The 17,161-nt window shown below is 45.2% G+C and overlaps 1 protein-coding gene across 10 annotated transcripts in view; it reads right to left on the reverse strand.

Annotated features, from left to right (window-relative positions):
- Positions 1-17,161, reverse strand: part of RYR3 (ryanodine receptor 3) — a 481,902-nt gene that overhangs the window by 176,996 nt on the left and 287,745 nt on the right. For all 10 annotated transcript variants that reach the window (XM_088797123.1, XM_088797126.1, XM_088797122.1 and 7 more), the window contains 8 exons: positions 16,817-16,920; positions 15,551-15,634; positions 13,747-13,906; positions 12,226-12,373; positions 10,919-11,124; positions 10,160-10,334; positions 2,504-2,712; positions 687-862 (listed from right to left, as the gene is read on the reverse strand). In XM_088797123.1, the coding sequence (XP_088653249.1) occupies positions 687-862; positions 2,504-2,712; positions 10,160-10,334; positions 10,919-11,124; positions 12,226-12,373; positions 13,747-13,906; positions 15,551-15,634; positions 16,817-16,920 (1,262 nt within the window). The remainder of the gene's footprint in view (positions 1-686; positions 863-2,503; positions 2,713-10,159; positions 10,335-10,918; positions 11,125-12,225; positions 12,374-13,746; positions 13,907-15,550; positions 15,635-16,816; positions 16,921-17,161) is intronic.

Raw genomic sequence — 17,161 nt, forward strand, 5'->3', positions numbered from 1 at the left:
CCGCAGCCCAAGTGGTAAGTTCGAGCTGGGGGAGGCTGGGGAGTTGTAATAACATAGGCAGGGATACCTCTGGATACATTCTCCCATTCTCTCAGGCAGCTTTGCTTGTTTAAAGCTTGAGAGAGAGTGAAACTCTAGAGGAAACCTGGACCAGACAGCTCCAGACAGGCAGACGTACATTAATGATTACAAAAAGACATTAAAGGAAAGAAAGACAGCAAGGAATATATCCCTTATCAGGAAGGAAGAAGCCACCTTACTCAAGAGTCACACAGTTGCTGGGTTGGACATCAGACATACTTATGCCAAGAAAGGCAGCATTTGCCTCCAGAAGCTTCAAATTTCACACAAAGGCAACAACAATTGCATCTCCTCCTTTTACTCCAAAAACAGTAATTGTAGGTTGCAAGGAAGCTAGGGATTCAGAGGGCTCCAGAAGAGTAGAAACTTTTCCACGAGATGTCACCCTGTTTGGCCTGGTTGGTCCCCTAACTATGCACTGCACAGACACACATGCACGAGCATGCACACGTGGGTGTACACATTCATCCTCATTTCTTTGCCTGGCTGGAAGCAGAGAGAACCCTACCCTCTGAGTTCTAGTTGTGCTGAGGTAGAGTAAGAAACAGACAGACGGAAAGCCAACTTTACAGCAGACAAAATGAACACCTCTGTCTCGCCCTCACCTTTTCTGGAAAGCGTCACTGTCCAGACAGGAGCTGTGGCTGAAGGAAGAGTGGCACTCGACGGGCATGCTCAGGCGGCAGTAGATCATGTTGGCATTGCTATTCTGTGTGCCAAACGTCTTGTGGGTCACCTTGAGGCATGGAGGGCTGTCCATGGTGCCATCGATCCTCACGACCTGGAAACACCATGGGTCCTTACCTGACACCTGAGGGCCTGACCTTGACCCTGATCATCCTTCCCTCAGTGACATTACATATGTCAAGGCTTTTTTGCGACCTATAAAAGTTGTCGCCAGTGATGACCAAACCATTGTTATCATCACTTGGACTCTGCCCTATGGAAAATAACAGATCTACCTCTGGCTAGAGAAATTAGAAGTGGAAAGACCTGTACACTGGGTTTTCAGCAATGTCAACGGTAGAGAACAAGTAGGTGCAAGACAGGGGGGAGTATCTGGATGACGTAGCATGGTGTCCACTGAGGCTGACCTTTGAGGTCTGGGGGCAAGTGGCCAAAGAAGAGAATCCTTCCAAAGACTTCCCTTGTCAGCAGGCATGAGAATATCTATGGGGGAGGGAGCCAGAAAGTCCAAAGTTCAAAAGAGAAATCACAGCTACCTTGGGGGGCTGTGTCTCCCACCAGTGCATTTCCTATCTTTGCCACAGCCACAGCCTGACTGCTGAGGCTTCCCGAGGCCCCTTCAAGTACTGGGGAGATTCCCAGTGGCAGGGCACAAGCATTACAGGGAAAGTGGTTGGAGGAAGAAAAATCAAAACTGGATTTTTAAAGTGTGTGTGGGGGGAAGAAGAAGTCAACCGAAACTTATAATAATAATGTGCGTATGATCTAAGCATTTCTCTCTGCATTCTGGAGGCTAGTTTTTATCCTGGGGTCTGAGTATGCTTAAATATTTTTGTGTGGTTTGTAGATTTTTCTAAGTGGAGGGTCTCGAGATTCCATCAGTTTGTCAAAGGGGTTCATGATCTCCCAAAGTTTATGAGCCAGCTTTCTAAAGTCATGGTCAGACAGGGGTCAGAAATACAAGTCTCTATTGTGTCAGACTGTGGGGGAAAGCGGGGGTATTAAGAGTTGATGTTTGTTGAGTTTAGATTGGAAGGTGAGTTAAGGGAACTTATAGTCAGGTGGAAGGAAGCCATTGAATCTAATGCTTCAATGGAGTTGGTTGTCTGACTTTCCATTAGCCTCCCTTCCCCCCTAATACACACCGCACAAAAACCACGGTGGGCACAGGCAAAACAGAGGCAAGTAGATGTAGAACCAGAACCCAAATCAGGCTCCTTATAAGCTTTGGCTCCACTCAGCTCCCCCTGCAAGATGGAAGCCATCACAACGAACTATGACACCTCAGCTTAAAATGTTAGAAATGGTTCTGTAGAAATTAAACAGGGCCTAAAAGACATCAAAATCTGAGCATAGAAGAATCCTGTCTAGGACATATCATCTGAAGTATAGGTACTGAACTTTCTTAGGGAAACAACACTTAAGGTCTCTGAATATTGTATTACTATGACAATATCGGGACAGGACCGTATGGAGAAGACACAGTGGCCCACAGGCTTGGGGGCTGATCAGCAAGGTGGTATCTGAAAGGTGGCTGCCATTTGTAAGATGCCACTAAGCTGCCCCAATTAAGATGTCTGCAACTGCAGCTCTGTGGGCCAGTGGGGAGGTGGCTGGGAAGCAGCCAGAGCCTGACGTCGGCAGGCAGCTGAGTGATGACAGGAGCATTAGTGGCTGATTAGTGCCTTGGCCTACCTGCGCTGCCAGGGCCACCCATGACGCCGTGTAAGGTTACCTCTATATGCGGGTGATCCTTTGGCACATTGACAAACGTTGGCAGGCGCTTGCTGAACCACATGGCAACGTCTCGGTTCATGTTGACAGCAAAAGGCTCAAAGCCCTCTTGGAGGCCGCACATGGTATAAAACTTGAAGGTACTGGCATCCGTCCCGAGATTCATGCGGCCGATCTGTGACAGTCCCAGAGAGCAGATGGGCACAAAGCCTGCAGAATGGGGAAAGACAGCCCTGCCTCAGCCCGCAGCGCCATCCGGGAAGCTGCAAGAAAGCCAAATCTCTGCTTCCGTAACAGCTTTGAGTCCCGGTCGGAAAGATGGGACTCCATCCTTCATCTTTCTTCCTGGCACATGAACTCAACAACAGGAGCCATGTGGAGGCTGTGGCTGTACTTGACGTATGAGAAAGAAAAGGAGCTTCGTTCAAAAGGATCTGGGGAAAAAAACAATCACCCAGCCAAGATTATTCTTAAGCTGTAAATAATCATCAGTTGGAAAAGTAAAACCAGTAAGAGAAAAAGTGAAATTCTTCCTCTGCGCCTCGGTTCAAACTGCTACTGGGCCCTGGGAAATTTTAAATCCTGCCCAAAACAACAACAAGAAGCCTAAGAATGACTTGGTGCAAATTGCCTAACTTTTCTAGGTCTCAGCATCTTCCCCAGGGAAATAAGAGCTCTAATGTTTCTTCCTATTTTGAGAGGATGATTTTTAAGAAGCTTTAAATGCTAACACTATGACTGACTGTTTAGAAAATACCATTTACAAATGCCCCTCCTCCGAGCTCACCTACTGTTCTGTTAAACAGGAAGACGCGTTTTGAGCAGGTGCCATCAGACATGCCTCACCTCCCTCCTACAGTTCGTCTCTGCCATCTTGCTTCTGTAGCCTCATCATATTAAAAAAAAACTGCCATGCAGAACAGACTGAAGCAGATTTTCAAATTGTTTGGTGTTTTTCTTTGTGGGCTATTTATAAATCCTAATTGTGGACCAACAAATCAGCAGAGCCGGGAAAGCACCAATTATCCGGGATTTGGGAGGGTGTAGGAGGCTGGGAGGCTCAGAGCACTTGGAAGGGGAGGAAGGGCTCCAAGGCCAGTACCTAAAGCAGAGGTCGGCACCCCAACAGAGAAACCTCGTGTCACTCCTAGGACAGGAGTGTTTATTTAAGGGGTAATTTAAAGGCCGATTTTGGGATAATTGACCTTTAACAGTAAGAGTTTCGTTCATAGAGACCAGAGACAAAACCACTGCTCCCTAGCGCCAGTGCTTATATAGTGCCGTCTAGGCCACAAAGTTTCTATGTAAGCAAGTCACGAAAGTGAAAAGAATCCCTCACAAGCTGCAGTGGTTGCTTTCAGAAGCAATGAACTCATTTGGGACACTGTAATACCGTTGAATGTAATTTCTAACTAAGAGAGCGTCAGTGCAGTCCTAGCAGAATGAGAGCGCTGTCTAGAAAGGGAGCCGCTCTCAGAGCCACTCAGTCCTTAGTAGATGGGTGGCCATGGCCACGGCCCTCGGGAAGGCCGAGCAGACAAGCATCTATTCATGCAACCTCCTGAGCATGGCTGTGCTTGTGGCATTTTTGCACTAGCGACTCTGATATGTGAAATCACCTCCTTTCTATAGACACAGGTTTTCACAAATAAGGAACCTTTGGAAATCTGACTCCCGTGTGAAATTAGGATTGCTTTTTGGCCAATTTCTTGAGTCCCCTTTGGGGCAGAAGGCTCTGCTATGTACTTGGAGATGTGACGCAAGGAGAGGAAACTGTCCTGATTCCAAGGAGCTTATAGATATGAAAACGACAAATGGAATACAGAAGAGTGAATGCTGAGCTGTAAAACATTTCAAGACAGTATTTTGGTTTGTGCTAGGGGGTGGCAGGTGAGCCAATCAGATCACTACCACTGTGGTAGTTTTATCTTGGCGCCATGATCAGAAGCGCTCCAGCCCCGATGTGGGCAGAGACAGGAGATTTTAAGAAAATCTCTCTCTTTTCTTCTCTATTAACTTGAGTGGTGGAAAGAGTGAGCAGCAGGTGTAAAAGCCTCAGTGGAGAAACATGGATGAGGACTTTTGAGTAACTCAGGTCATATGAATAACTTCCTAGTCACAGACCTACTGACAATGTAAGATACACGCAGAAGGGGAAAAAAGGTAGTATTTGCATGGAGCCTTTTTTTCTCAGGGATTTGGGATCTGCCTCATTCCTAAGCTATCAGCACAAGGGACAGCACTTTACTGAGGATAAAACGGAGGAGCTAATAGACTTCATCAAGGTCATGAGAAGGGCAAGTGACAAATTGGAGCAAGATTCCACGCCCTCTGACTCATAGACCAGCTGCCAGTCAGTGTGCAAGGGCGTGTGTGTGTGTGTGTGTGTGTGTGTGTGTGTGTGTATGTGCTACAGTGGATGATGCCACAGATTTAAACAGCAGTCATGCCCCAGGGCAGAGGGCCACACTCATTCTAAAGTGCTGTCCCTACAGGGTAGAAGCCCTCTCTCTACAGGGGAGAGCTGAACACTGCATGAGAAGTCATGGATGTGAAAGCAACAAGCGGGGAAGAGTGTCGGGAACTTCCACGGGCTAACTGGGTACAGCTGGGACAGCTCTGTAAAACAGTGGCAGAGAAGCTCAATCCAAATCTTAAGTCAGAAAAGAGAAAACCCAAATAGGACTGAGAGCAAAGGTAAGTCCTCATAAGGCACTAGCACTTTTGTCCTGGGGAATACTTGATAACTGGATACAATTCATCAGCTCCTTACACCTGGCCTTCGAGGGGCTCCAGCTAACGATTTCTCCATTTCTAAAACTTCTTTACTTGAGGCATTAAAACTTCATCTAACTTTACAACTCTGTATAATAGATAAGGGATAACAATGACGGTAAAGTACAATGGCTAATATTTATCAAGTACTTTCTAGTATCAGAAACTGGGCTTAGGGCTCTATAGATTCGCCTCATTATTATTCCCATTTTACAGCTGAGGAAACTGAGGCTTGGCAAGTTGAAAACTTGCTCAAGGTCTCTCACCTAGTACGCTGCAGAGCCAGCATGTGAACAAGGAAGCCTGAGGAGCAGTCTAGAGCAAGCACTGGGGACTGAGGCCAGGATACCTGCTTTCTAATTCTTATTCACAGTGACTTGCTCGAATTCTTCCTTCTTCACGTTTCAAACGATTTTCCTGAGTGTCATGTAGTTGACCAGCTTGCCTCTAGATCAGGCAGCTGGAGACCCATGACTGTAAGACCTATGACCAAGACTCCAGGACACTTAGAGGAAAAGGGCTACCTGTCACAATTGGCCACATGGCTCCTGGAAGTTGATCAGGATAAAAAGTTCCATTTGGTAAGGCCACATGGCAGTACTGTGAGCACTGACGCTCAGAAATAAGGATTTACACTTTGCACACAACCCCATTAACCCATAGCTGCAAATGAGACTCGAGAAGGAAGAAGACAGAAAAATAAAGGGAAACAGAAATATCCCTTCCCTATATGCAGCCTAAGAGACGCAATTCTGCAGACATTTTTGAAGAGGTTTGTGGAGAAAATCTGCAAATGGCATTTACCTGGAACCAAGATATGCATAGAGTTGTTGATCCAGGACGGTAATGGCAAGAACAAATGCACTTACATCCTGTCAGGGACCCCAGGTTCTGATAAACTTGGTATCACCAGGCCTCATACCGATTTCGTGATGAGGAAGGGGAATATCCAGGAGGTCACCTTTTCAGGAGCTTGGAAAGAAACCAGTTCTCTAGAAAATCCAAACCATGGGTCTATTTTCAATCCATTTCAAACTGAAGAAAAACATGTGAGCAACTCACAACTATGTAATGAAAGCACAGATCTTGGAGAGAGGTGGTCAGGTGACTGCCTGGGGGTTTCTGACAATCACAATCCAGCAGCATGTATTTAACCCATTAATTTTCATTGCCTGCTAAGCCTCACAAAGGTAGAGTTCAGAGATAGAACTGAGATCATCACAAGTCTTGCAGAAAACACAGGAAACAAGAGGCATGTTTCCCCTGCTATAGCCACTTTCTGAAGCATAACACCCATCTGGAGAAAGAATGACAGGGGGACCCTTGGTACCAGTGTGTTTGCGTGCAGATGGTCGTGGCACTTCCTGGAAAGTTTCATCTGCTGCCTACAGAAGAGCTGCCAGCAGAGCTGGGAGAGCTGTTAAACTCCAACAGGCCAATGGCAGGAAGAGTCCAGGAGTCTGCCCGTGCAGACACCAAAGCTGTGGTAGGAGCAGAATGTCCCTCAGGGGAGTGCCTGGCAGAGAGGCAGAACAGGACACTGGTACTCCAGCCTCCTCCAGACATCACATTCGGAAGTCTCTGGCGGGATGCACAAGATTTTACCTTCCTTTCCTTTAACTGGAATAAAAAAGAAGACTAATAGCAAAGGTTCTATCGTGGAAACTTCTGAGCTTCTTGATACCTTTAGGTGACAACAGTGAGAGGTGTAACGGTCCAGACCAGGCACTGGGATTGGGAACAATGATTAGAAATCATTGAATGATTAGAATGATTAGAAAAATTCTAATGAGACAGATAAGAGTATTTTGTCTATGATACAGAAGAGGAGAGAGATAATGTATGAATAACCCAGAGAGAAAAACAGCCATGAATTTTAATGCCTGCCCCATTCCTTCTCTCAAAGGACTAAAAACTTCCCACAGCACAACTCCCACTGGGATAATGGCCTGCATCAAACCTGGGAGGCTGGAGACTAGAGCGCAAACACATAGGGGATTTTGCTTTATGGGGGCTACAGTGCACAACATGTTTTCTTTTCAACAGATGCTCTTCCTAACAGCTCAAGGCAAGAATTGCTGCCTCTTTCCACTTTCCACAGTGAACAGAGAAATGCTACATGGTTGGTTATCCCAGGCCTCTGGGCTACAGTTATTTTTAAAAAAATGGCATGTACTTCCCTTCAGCTGCCTTCCTGAGCCATCACAGAACTGAAAGAGCTTCCTACTTATCCTGTCTCTGTTACTAAAGTGCGATATGATACTACAGTATAATGTGCTCGCATAATACAGAAAAATTCTGCTATAAAACAGCTTCCTTGTATAGACTTTGTTATTCTGAAGGTCAAATCATGTCCCTGTACATGAAAAGTGTCTGAGGCATCTCTTCCATTACAATAGAGATAATCTTTAAAAGCAGAGTTATCCTAAAATGTTCCTCTGCTTTATAGCATTCCTCTGCTCAAACCCTACAACAGCTTCTCCCCCCATCCCAAGTCTTAGAGAGTGAAGTCCAAGGGAGCTTGGCCTACATTAGACAAGAAAAGTATCTTGAATGAAAAGGCTGAGTCTTTGTATTCGAGGCTGTAAACTCCATCTTGTCTATCTTTCCAGCTTCGTCTTCCATAAATTCCACATGCAAATTTTCCAATCGGTTCCAGCCTTTCTTGCAGTTTCCTGATTCCACAGCAACATTCTAGTTACATCCTCTGAGGGGAATACCCTTCTGAGGAGCAGACATTTCAGATTCTCCATTTAACATTCAGTGCCAATCCCAGTCTCATAGGCTTTTAATTCTGTATTTGTCCTTTGCCATTTCTAACCCACTGCATTACATTATTAGTTACATTTTCATATTTTCATTTTATTTATTTTTCCAACCAGAAAATGCACTCTTTAATGCAGCTACTACTTGCAGTTATATATCCCTACGAACCAGCAGAGTCTCTTGTCTGAATGCCGCTTCTGATTCAGTAGGTCTGGTGGAGCTGATAGCCTGCATTTCTAATGAGCAGACCACACTTTGAGTAGCAAGGCTTTGGACTTTGCCAAGTCCGCATCATTCTGCCCAACGAACAAGATTCTTCTCTCTTCCTTAGACTGAGACAAAGCCTCACAGGTAGGTAACCTCCCTGGTTCATGTGCAGGACAGCCAGGAAAAAGTCTCCGGCTTTGGACCTCCTACCATACGGAGCTCGTTTCCTTGGGATGAGGCTGAATCTTCCAGTTTTTCATTTTCTTTTGTGCCTCAAGAAGAGAGCACTGCCTGTAGTGGGGGCTCGGTAAATGCCTGTTTCCTGAGAGCAGTGTCAGAAGATGGATTATCTACACTGCCCTCACGTCCACCTATACATTTGCTCTCCTTTGCCGGTGAACCGGGCCACAAACCTTGCTTTCTGCCGGCAATATCTTTCCCACATGTTTCCCCAAATAGGATTCTCTCTTTAAAACTCTGGTTTTAAACCTTTTCAGAAGGCATTAAAATATGACCCCATTTGGTTTCAGTTATCCTGTCTGTCTAGGAAAATACACTGACTTGCACCCTTTCTATTTCCCCAAATATGCAACTCTCAGAAAAATTGTTAAAGCTCTTTTAGGGTACATTTGGAAATGCGTGTTTCAGATAATAGGTATCTGTAAAAAGTGCGAAAGTGATTTATAAAGCTAAAAATATTCTGTAAAAAGGGAATATTTATATTATTATATATACAGTTTTCTGTATATCTGCTGCTCTTTTGCCTATGTCGTTTTATCTCTTTTTTAGATTTCTAGGCAGGGACTATTTCTTTTTGTAAAGCCTGAGAGACTTGGAGCTATCAGGAGCCCCACTCATTTATAGAGAGGGAATGAGATGCAAAGATGTTAAATCAAGTCCACCCAAGGTGGCACAGGTTAGGCGGGGCGGAGGTGGGCGGAGAGCCAGGTCTTGCAGAGCAGGAGACGCAGACCAGCTTCTTTCCCTATAAACCACCCTGCCTCCTCCTCTGTAACGAAGCCACAGTGGGTGGCACAGCACAAAGCTCAGCAGTGTGTGCACAGTGGGTACTAAGTCATTGCTACAGAAGTTTACATCTGAGAAGCATGTCGGAACTCATGCAGCTTAATCCTCTTCTTCTCCGGTACAGATGAAGGCAGTGAAGCCAGAGAAGTCAAGCCAAGACTCTCTGGGGGCCCCACGGCTTGTTAGGAGCGAGTCGGCTCGTTCACCGTCCAGGGCTCCTTCTCCTACTTGCCAACAACCTTTGTACACAATGTGGTTCTGTGGACAGGAAACGAGAAGCGCCCACTGCTCCCTTATGGAGCCGGAAGCACTGCCCTGATTGCGGTCTACTCATGGCCAGTAATAAGCACAACTCTGCTTGGGTTTCACAGCGTGCGTGAATTTCAAAATAAATTGTATTTCATTCAAGCAAACAGCTAAGTCTAACTTTTGTGTTTCACTGGTTCTCATCAAAGCAACAAGTTCAAGGACACAAACGTGCAGACTGACTTCAATTCAAATCAGAATAAAAGGATAATTCTTTAATTCACCAACTTTTCTATTCTGCCAGGGATGTTAGTTCTTATGCAATTAGCATTTCCTTTGTAATACTAGGAAACCTGGGGAACCTTAAACTGCCAAAGTGCAGGACAGGGAATCAGAGGAGAACTTCTTAATCAATTTATCTGGAAGTTCAGAACTTATATTTATGCTGTACATACCAACGATCCCTATTATTTGTCTTGATTTCTTCAAAAATGATAGTTAAGGGCTAGTCTTCACCAAAGGCCTGGGCAAAGGACAGTGTACCCTAAATAAGGAAGTAGACAAACTCACCCAGCTCTCCTTGGATTTTCCTCCGACTCATGGAGTTGGAATGGGGGAAGGCGGTAGGTGGACTTACCGCTCTCAATTTCGTAATCAGCGAAGGCAAGCTCAGAGCCTTTATTGGTGATCAGCAGCTCCCCGTTCAGTGTGAAGATCATTGAAGCGTCATCCAGGTTAATCATACATCCAACCACATCTCCTGGCTGCCAGGTACGTCCAAAATACCCACTCCCTTGATGCCAACACTGGCCCTAGGAAACAAGACCCCAGGGCTTAGAGAACTGGAAGTCCTAGAAGCCCCCGGACTGCTGGAGAAATGACCAAAGAGCAATTTCTCCTAAATGGTAATGGTAGCTGGTTGCTACAGGGCACTCATCTCTCTACCAAGCACAAGTCACAAGGTGACATGATCTAACTTCTAGATGAATGAAATTGGGATACAGAAGGCTCATCAGAAAAGGTGGCCCAAGTCTCCTAATACCTAGTTAGCTATGACAGCAAGCAGGACTCCCTCTAGGGCAAAGTGGTAAGACTTCTCCAGATACTGGCTGTATCGTGTTCTGTGAACCTCCTTCGGAGTGGAGGCAATGGGCTTAAGTGCAATGGCAGATACGCAAGTGACTACAGAAAGTACTTGGGTGTACAGTCCTCCCCTTCACCAGAGCAAAGTGACAATCACGAGGTAATGATCATTCGGTGATGTAAATTAGCCAGTGGTGACGGCCACTCACTTGGAAGCCCGAGACCCAGACACTCAGTACTCCCAACTTCCGGGGAAATGTTTAGAGGAAAAAAACAAACGGACTGAGGATGTGTGGACACTGTCGAGACTCACCCTGCTGCCTTCAAACACAAAGGCTTGGTCGTCGGCCCCCAGCTCGATGTCAGGCCGACAACCTGGCCTGGCCCAGCCGACACGCATATCGCCTTCGGTCACCACCTCAAACTCAAAATACCACTTTCCAGATCTTACTGCATAAGACCGCTCTACCCGGAAAAATCGAATCTTGTCTATGCTGACTTTCTCCATAGCTGGGTCAGCTATTGAGAGAAGGAAAGGGAGTAGAGAGTGCAGGCGGGAAAGAGAGCACACAGAACTTTAATAATTAGGTAGCATTCCTCAATAGAATTTGACGACAAAGATTGATAGATAGATCTCCCATTATCTAATATGACATTCTGTTCACCATATAATAATCATCATTTTCATCATCATATAACAACAATACAAGCTACCATTCACTGAGTAATTACTTTGTAGTAGATCCTTTAGAGACGATACCGTGTTTCTCTGAAAATAAGACCTAGCCGGACAATCAGTTCTAATGCGTCTTTGTGTCTTTTGGAGCAAAAATGAATATAAGACCCAGTATTATATTATATTAGATTAGATTAGATTATACCCGGTCTTACATTATAGTACAATAAGACTGGGTCTTATATTCATTTTTGCTCCAAAAGACGCATTAGAGCTGATTGTCCAGTTAGGTCTTATTTTCGGGGAAACACGGTATCTCAGTTTTTCCTAGCAACAATCCTATGAGGTTGGTTATATTGTCTTTATTTTACAGATGAAGAATTGAGGCTCAGAGAGGTTGAATCACTTGTTTGAGGTCACAGAGCCAATAAACCAAGGAGAGCAGGATTTGTCGTACTCTAGCTCCATCCAATTAACCACTTGTAATACTAACCCAGCTGGGGTATGGGATAGCAATGACATACTCATCAATTATAAACTGGTGATTTTAATCAGTGTTAGCATTTTATTTAAGGATGAGATTACCTAGTCCAAAAGTAAGCTAATGATATTCACATGTTTGGAAAATACAAGAAATGAAGGTAACTTGGTTTTGTGACCAAATAAGCTGAAAAGCTCAGCTACCCTGGACGATAACTTATTCCCTGCAAGACTGGGTTATAGAAATGCTTGTCACAGGTACATCCGTCAATGAGACAGTGTTTTATTATCAAACACAGTTCTCCTCACCTGCCCCCCGATTCCTAAAAAGACACCATTTAGTTTAGTGCTATTCAGCACTAATATACTTTTTAATGGTGCAAGTCAGACCTACCCCATGTTAGCATTTCCTCAGAAGAGGACCTGTTTAGTACGTTGGGGCCAGAACACTCTCCACTGCTTACCTAGTTCTTGGTCTGATGGCTCGATGTTATAGCCATAACCCACAAATGTCCGAACAGCTTCACGAAGACTGTCCCTGTTGGACTTCTTGGTACGCTCATCCAGTAGTGCATATGGCACCAGACGGGGATTTCTTTTGTTCTTCAAATCCTATGTGAAGCCAGAGAAAAGAGGTTCTGAGAAAAGACACTTTGCATTTACAAACAGCTTGTCCCACTCACACAGTCCTGGGAACAGTCCGGCTTCCTCATTGGAGTCTACTAGCTCTTGCCCCAGGGCCCTGATATTGAGCAATGTACATACCTGTTTACTACTTCTCTTCAGGAGTAAATGGGTATAAATGGAAAATTTGTACTATATGTTCAAAGCTAGCATTAGAAAACACATTTTAATAACGCCAGCCTATGAATAAAATGAAGTGCATAAAATTGGTTGGAAACCTCCATTCCCAAGGCAAGGCAGATGGGGATTCATGTCACAAACCCCTATGGAAGATGATGCCACAACTTAAGCTTAACACAGACACATCATAGAGAAACATCAGAAAAGGTGACAGAGCGATAGTGGGTCCATTTCATTGCGGTCGGCACATATTTGCATTAGAGTCCTCCTGAGTTCCTTAGGGAGGACTAAGAAAGCAATTGTGACAATTGCAGTGATAAGTCATTGTACATAAATATGCCTGACATGCTGTTTGAACCCCCCACTCTCCTCCCTGCCATGGTTTCTGTCGTTGTGGTCTTCTTGGATCCCATACACGTAGGTTCAGAGGCTAAGGTATGAAAGAAAATGTGTGCACCCAGCTACCCCTGAACTTCCCTGACAATAACCCTGGTACTTATCAAGATGAGGGAAGCATATCAAGAAGAGAGGTGTGTCAGATGGCTTGGAGCTGAACCCTGGCTCCAAACTCCACCTAATTCCTTGCTGTGCTCTGGCTCTTAGGTTGCCTCCTGCTCAACCTAAGAATCTTGGCTGCACAGGAATCTTGGCCTGATGGGCTGAAGTAAGGGGGCACTGACTTCTTGGAAGGCTGGTTTGCCTCTCTCCTGGGCTAGCATCCTTGCTTTTCAGTCTTTGGGGTAGATACTTGGGACTATCTCAGAAATACTGCTAAGCTGTGACGCTGATTTGTGCGAGCCTTACCCTGGCCTTGGAGAGTGGCATGAAAACTCATCTCTCCACAAGGCATGCAGCAAGACAGGGAGGAAATGCAAGCAGATGCAGCCAGTGGGCACACACACAGGGCAACACGATTACAAGTGAACCAGGCTAACAGTGAAAAGGTAAGCCTACCCTTTTTCTGCAAAATTGGAATTGTTCCTGAGGTTTATGCGATTGTGACCTTTATGAATGTTGTCCAGTCCCACGAGTCTATAAATAATGTATGTGCTGAGGCAGGAGGGACAGATTGCAAGGACAACCTCCACCTTCCAATCTAACACCCACCAAAGAAAAATGGCGTGGTGACAGATGATCACATCTTCTAACTTTTCCAGCAGGCCTGACCCAGCACTTCTCACCTGTTGAATGCCATAGGTCCATCCTTGTTTTATTCTGTCCTTTGCCCAAACATTATGTGCATTTTCTGCCAGTTTATCCACTAAAATTTCCTGAGGAGGTAACAGCTTCACATCAGACAAATCCAAAGGGGCTGGTTTATAGCCATTGGACATCATGTAGCTACAAGTAAATGGAAAAAAAAAAGGATTTTGAACAGATCTGTATGCCTTCCCCATTGCAGATTTTATACCAATAGCACATGGTAAGAACACTATGAAAATGAGGCTACAGTTGGTCACAGGTTGCAGAATGGATAGCTCAGTTCTGTTTGAAGTCCGTGGATGATGCCTCTTACCTGCCTACCATCCTTTTCACCAATGTGTGTGACAGATTCAAAGGAGACTGTTGGAGAAAGTGGATGGTCAGTGTAAATCCATCCTTATTTCTAAGAAAACACTTACATGCCCTACAAATAATGGGCACACTTAGTAAGCTATCACATTACCAGAGGCTCCTTCATTCCATTGTAAAAGACAAAAAGGTTCTAATCATATAGGCAAGGACAGGACATTGAGCCAAATGGTTTCTTATAAATGAGCAGAGAATTACTGTTCAGTCTTAGAAAGTTACACCGTTACTTTGGGAATTAAAAGAAAAAATCATGGCATTAGCGAATTTGTGACCTTCACTTGACTTGAGTGTGTCCAGTCCAGGAGTCAGAGCCTCAACTGTTTTTCATTTGGTCGATATTGTGAAGATGGGAAAACGTTCAGTACGAGCACAGGAGGATGCACTGTGTGCAGGGAGAGGACCAGGGCACACAATGGAGTGACTCTCAGGAGAGCAGAAGCCATGGCCATGTGGCAACATGAGTCCAGAGGCCATGGCTCCAGGGCCACTAAGTGCCCAGACCAGGGCTAGAAATTAAATGTGATGACTTGTAGACTAAGGCTCACTCTGTCCAGGAACCTCGAAGCTGAGTGAGATTCAGGGTCGACTGTAGGCAGAAGATATTGCCCCTCAGGCACCTTCTCGGGATGCCTGTCCTTGGGCAGCGCCAATAGGCATTAACTGCGGAGCACTGACTCCTGCAGCTTGGCCAACAGGGGTACCTCCCACTGCTGCCTCTCAGCTGTGCTGCACTCAGCCGCTGAGAGTGGAGCTTGGAAGCTCGGGAGTTTAACAGGGAAGGAGGAGAAGAGACGCACGCGATTAACATTGGCACTGCCGTGGCTCATAACTAATTATGACACTTGTGTGAATGTGTGTGTCCCAATGGCTGGCTCATGTGAGCGACAGTGTGCACGTGAGCCAGGGGACGCTCCAGTGAGAATGTATCTGAATGTACCGGCACATGGGACTCTGTGAATGTACGGGTGAGAGAAAGAGTCATTCGCGTGCAGATTTAGGGGGCCAAATCACATCTTGGCAGAGACAACCATTCCCACAACGGAGTTACAAGGCTGGCCCAATACCAGACGAGAGAATCTTTGCTGTGACTACCAACCATTGTCAAGCTCCTGGGCCAACTGCTATTTTTACAGACCAAAGAGAGTGCATCCATCTGAGAGAGCCGCATCTTTTGGCTCAAAACTAACGACAGTATTGTAGGTCGGGACAGAGGGGGAGCCTGCGAACACTTGCCGTCAGCAGGCTTCTGTCTGGGGGCCTCTGTGCAGTCTCAGTGGCCGAAGGAGCCATCCTGAGCTGGTGCTAGCAAGCAGCTGGGGCTGCCACCTGCCTTCATGCATGGGCTCCCATTCTCCCAGTTTAAAAATTCAAACTGAAGCATTCAAGTCTTGAACCATTAAAGAAATCACTTACTTTTTGGACAGTTTGACCTTCTTGAGAGCCTCTTCAGCAGCTAGATTAACATGAGCAATGTGGCACCCCAAGGCCAGGAGGGTCCTGTGACGTAACAGAGGGAAAGGAAAGGGTCAGTTGCAAGGCAAAGGACAGCAAGAACCCTACCCCGCATCTGAGCTGATAAAAGCCGACAACAGTCATTCATTTAGACCATCGGGCCACCACACTTTTTCTGTAAAGGGCCAGAATGGAAATGTTTATGCTTCGTGGACCATATGCCTTTCACAACTACGGAGCTCTGCCATTATAGAGTGAAAGCAGCCAAACACAACATGCAAACCAATGAGCTTGGCTCTGTTACAGTAAAACTTTATTTACAAAAATAGGTGGCTGGTCAGATTGGCCCATGAGTGATAGTTTGCCAGCTCCAGATTTAGACGATAGCAAGCATAAAAATATAAAAAAAGAAGCTCATTAATAGCCCCACTTAGGGACATTTTTGAATTTGCATTAGGATTGTATCCTGCTTCTCTGATTCCAGGGAACAGAGAGGATCCTCACAGCACATCCACAGGTCAGCAAGTATTTACTGTGTGCTCCCTGGATGCACAGCTGCTTGACATTGTGAGATATCACAGCCGCACCCTCAAGAGGCTTAAGGGGCATTGAAGACATCACATGTGTGAGCCTGAGACAGGGCCTCGTGAGATAGCATCGTCATGCCAACATAACCACAGTGTTAACATGTTCTACGCTGACAACCAGAGAACAGAAATACAACACAGAGAGAACAGGCAACAAGCACAAAAGGAACCCAAGATGGGAGATAGCAACTTGGGCTAAAATAATTATAGTCCGAATTAGGCTTTTAACCTTGGGTGGGGGTCACAGAGAAACTAAAAGCTGTTTTTAAATTGAATTTGAGTGAATCAAACTGTGTTTTCCCATTGATTTTTAGAATGCTTTATCTTTGGTTCTTGATTTAACCTGAACTACAGGAGGCAGTGGATCCTTGGATTCTACATTTCTCTTCTGTTTTTCTGCCTCCATTTCCCCTGTCTCTGGCAACAAGCAAACAGCCTCTAAAGAAATATATATGCTAAATAACAATCAATGGGGGAAGTGTTATTCACTACGCCAATTTCTTTTGTGGCATGAGTAATCACCCTCTAATTTATCAGAATGCATCATGTTTTCCAGGCAAGAGACATATCTTTGCAGTTTAGTTACAAGGCATTAAATCATCCACGCATTCGTCCAAATTCAACTCAATTAAACACTCACTTTAAGGTTTCAGTTGACATTTGTAGGTTATAATTCTTCTCAGTTTCGGGCAGCTTTGAAAACTCCACAAGGCAGGGATGTTGTCTTTTATTGTCATCCCGTATCTAGGTGACAACATAAAGAGTGTAATTTAAGTATGACAGCTGGCACTGCTGCAGAAAACAGGAAAGGACACACTTTGAATCATAGCCCAGACAATCTAGATCAAGCAAGACAAAGACAGCCATTTGCTGATAGGCAAATAGATGATCTTCTCTCTAGTAAGTGATACATACAGTCCCCAAGTTGCCAGTGGCTGGTGCTTCTGTGGATTTGTTTCTAGTCAGGTGCCTGCATTCAGAACAT

This window comes from Rhinolophus sinicus, chromosome 3 (genome assembly GCF_057876585.1).
Source record: "Rhinolophus sinicus isolate RSI-liver-muscle chromosome 3, RSI-T2T, whole genome shotgun sequence".
Lineage (NCBI taxonomy): Eukaryota > Metazoa > Chordata > Mammalia > Chiroptera > Rhinolophidae > Rhinolophus > Rhinolophus sinicus.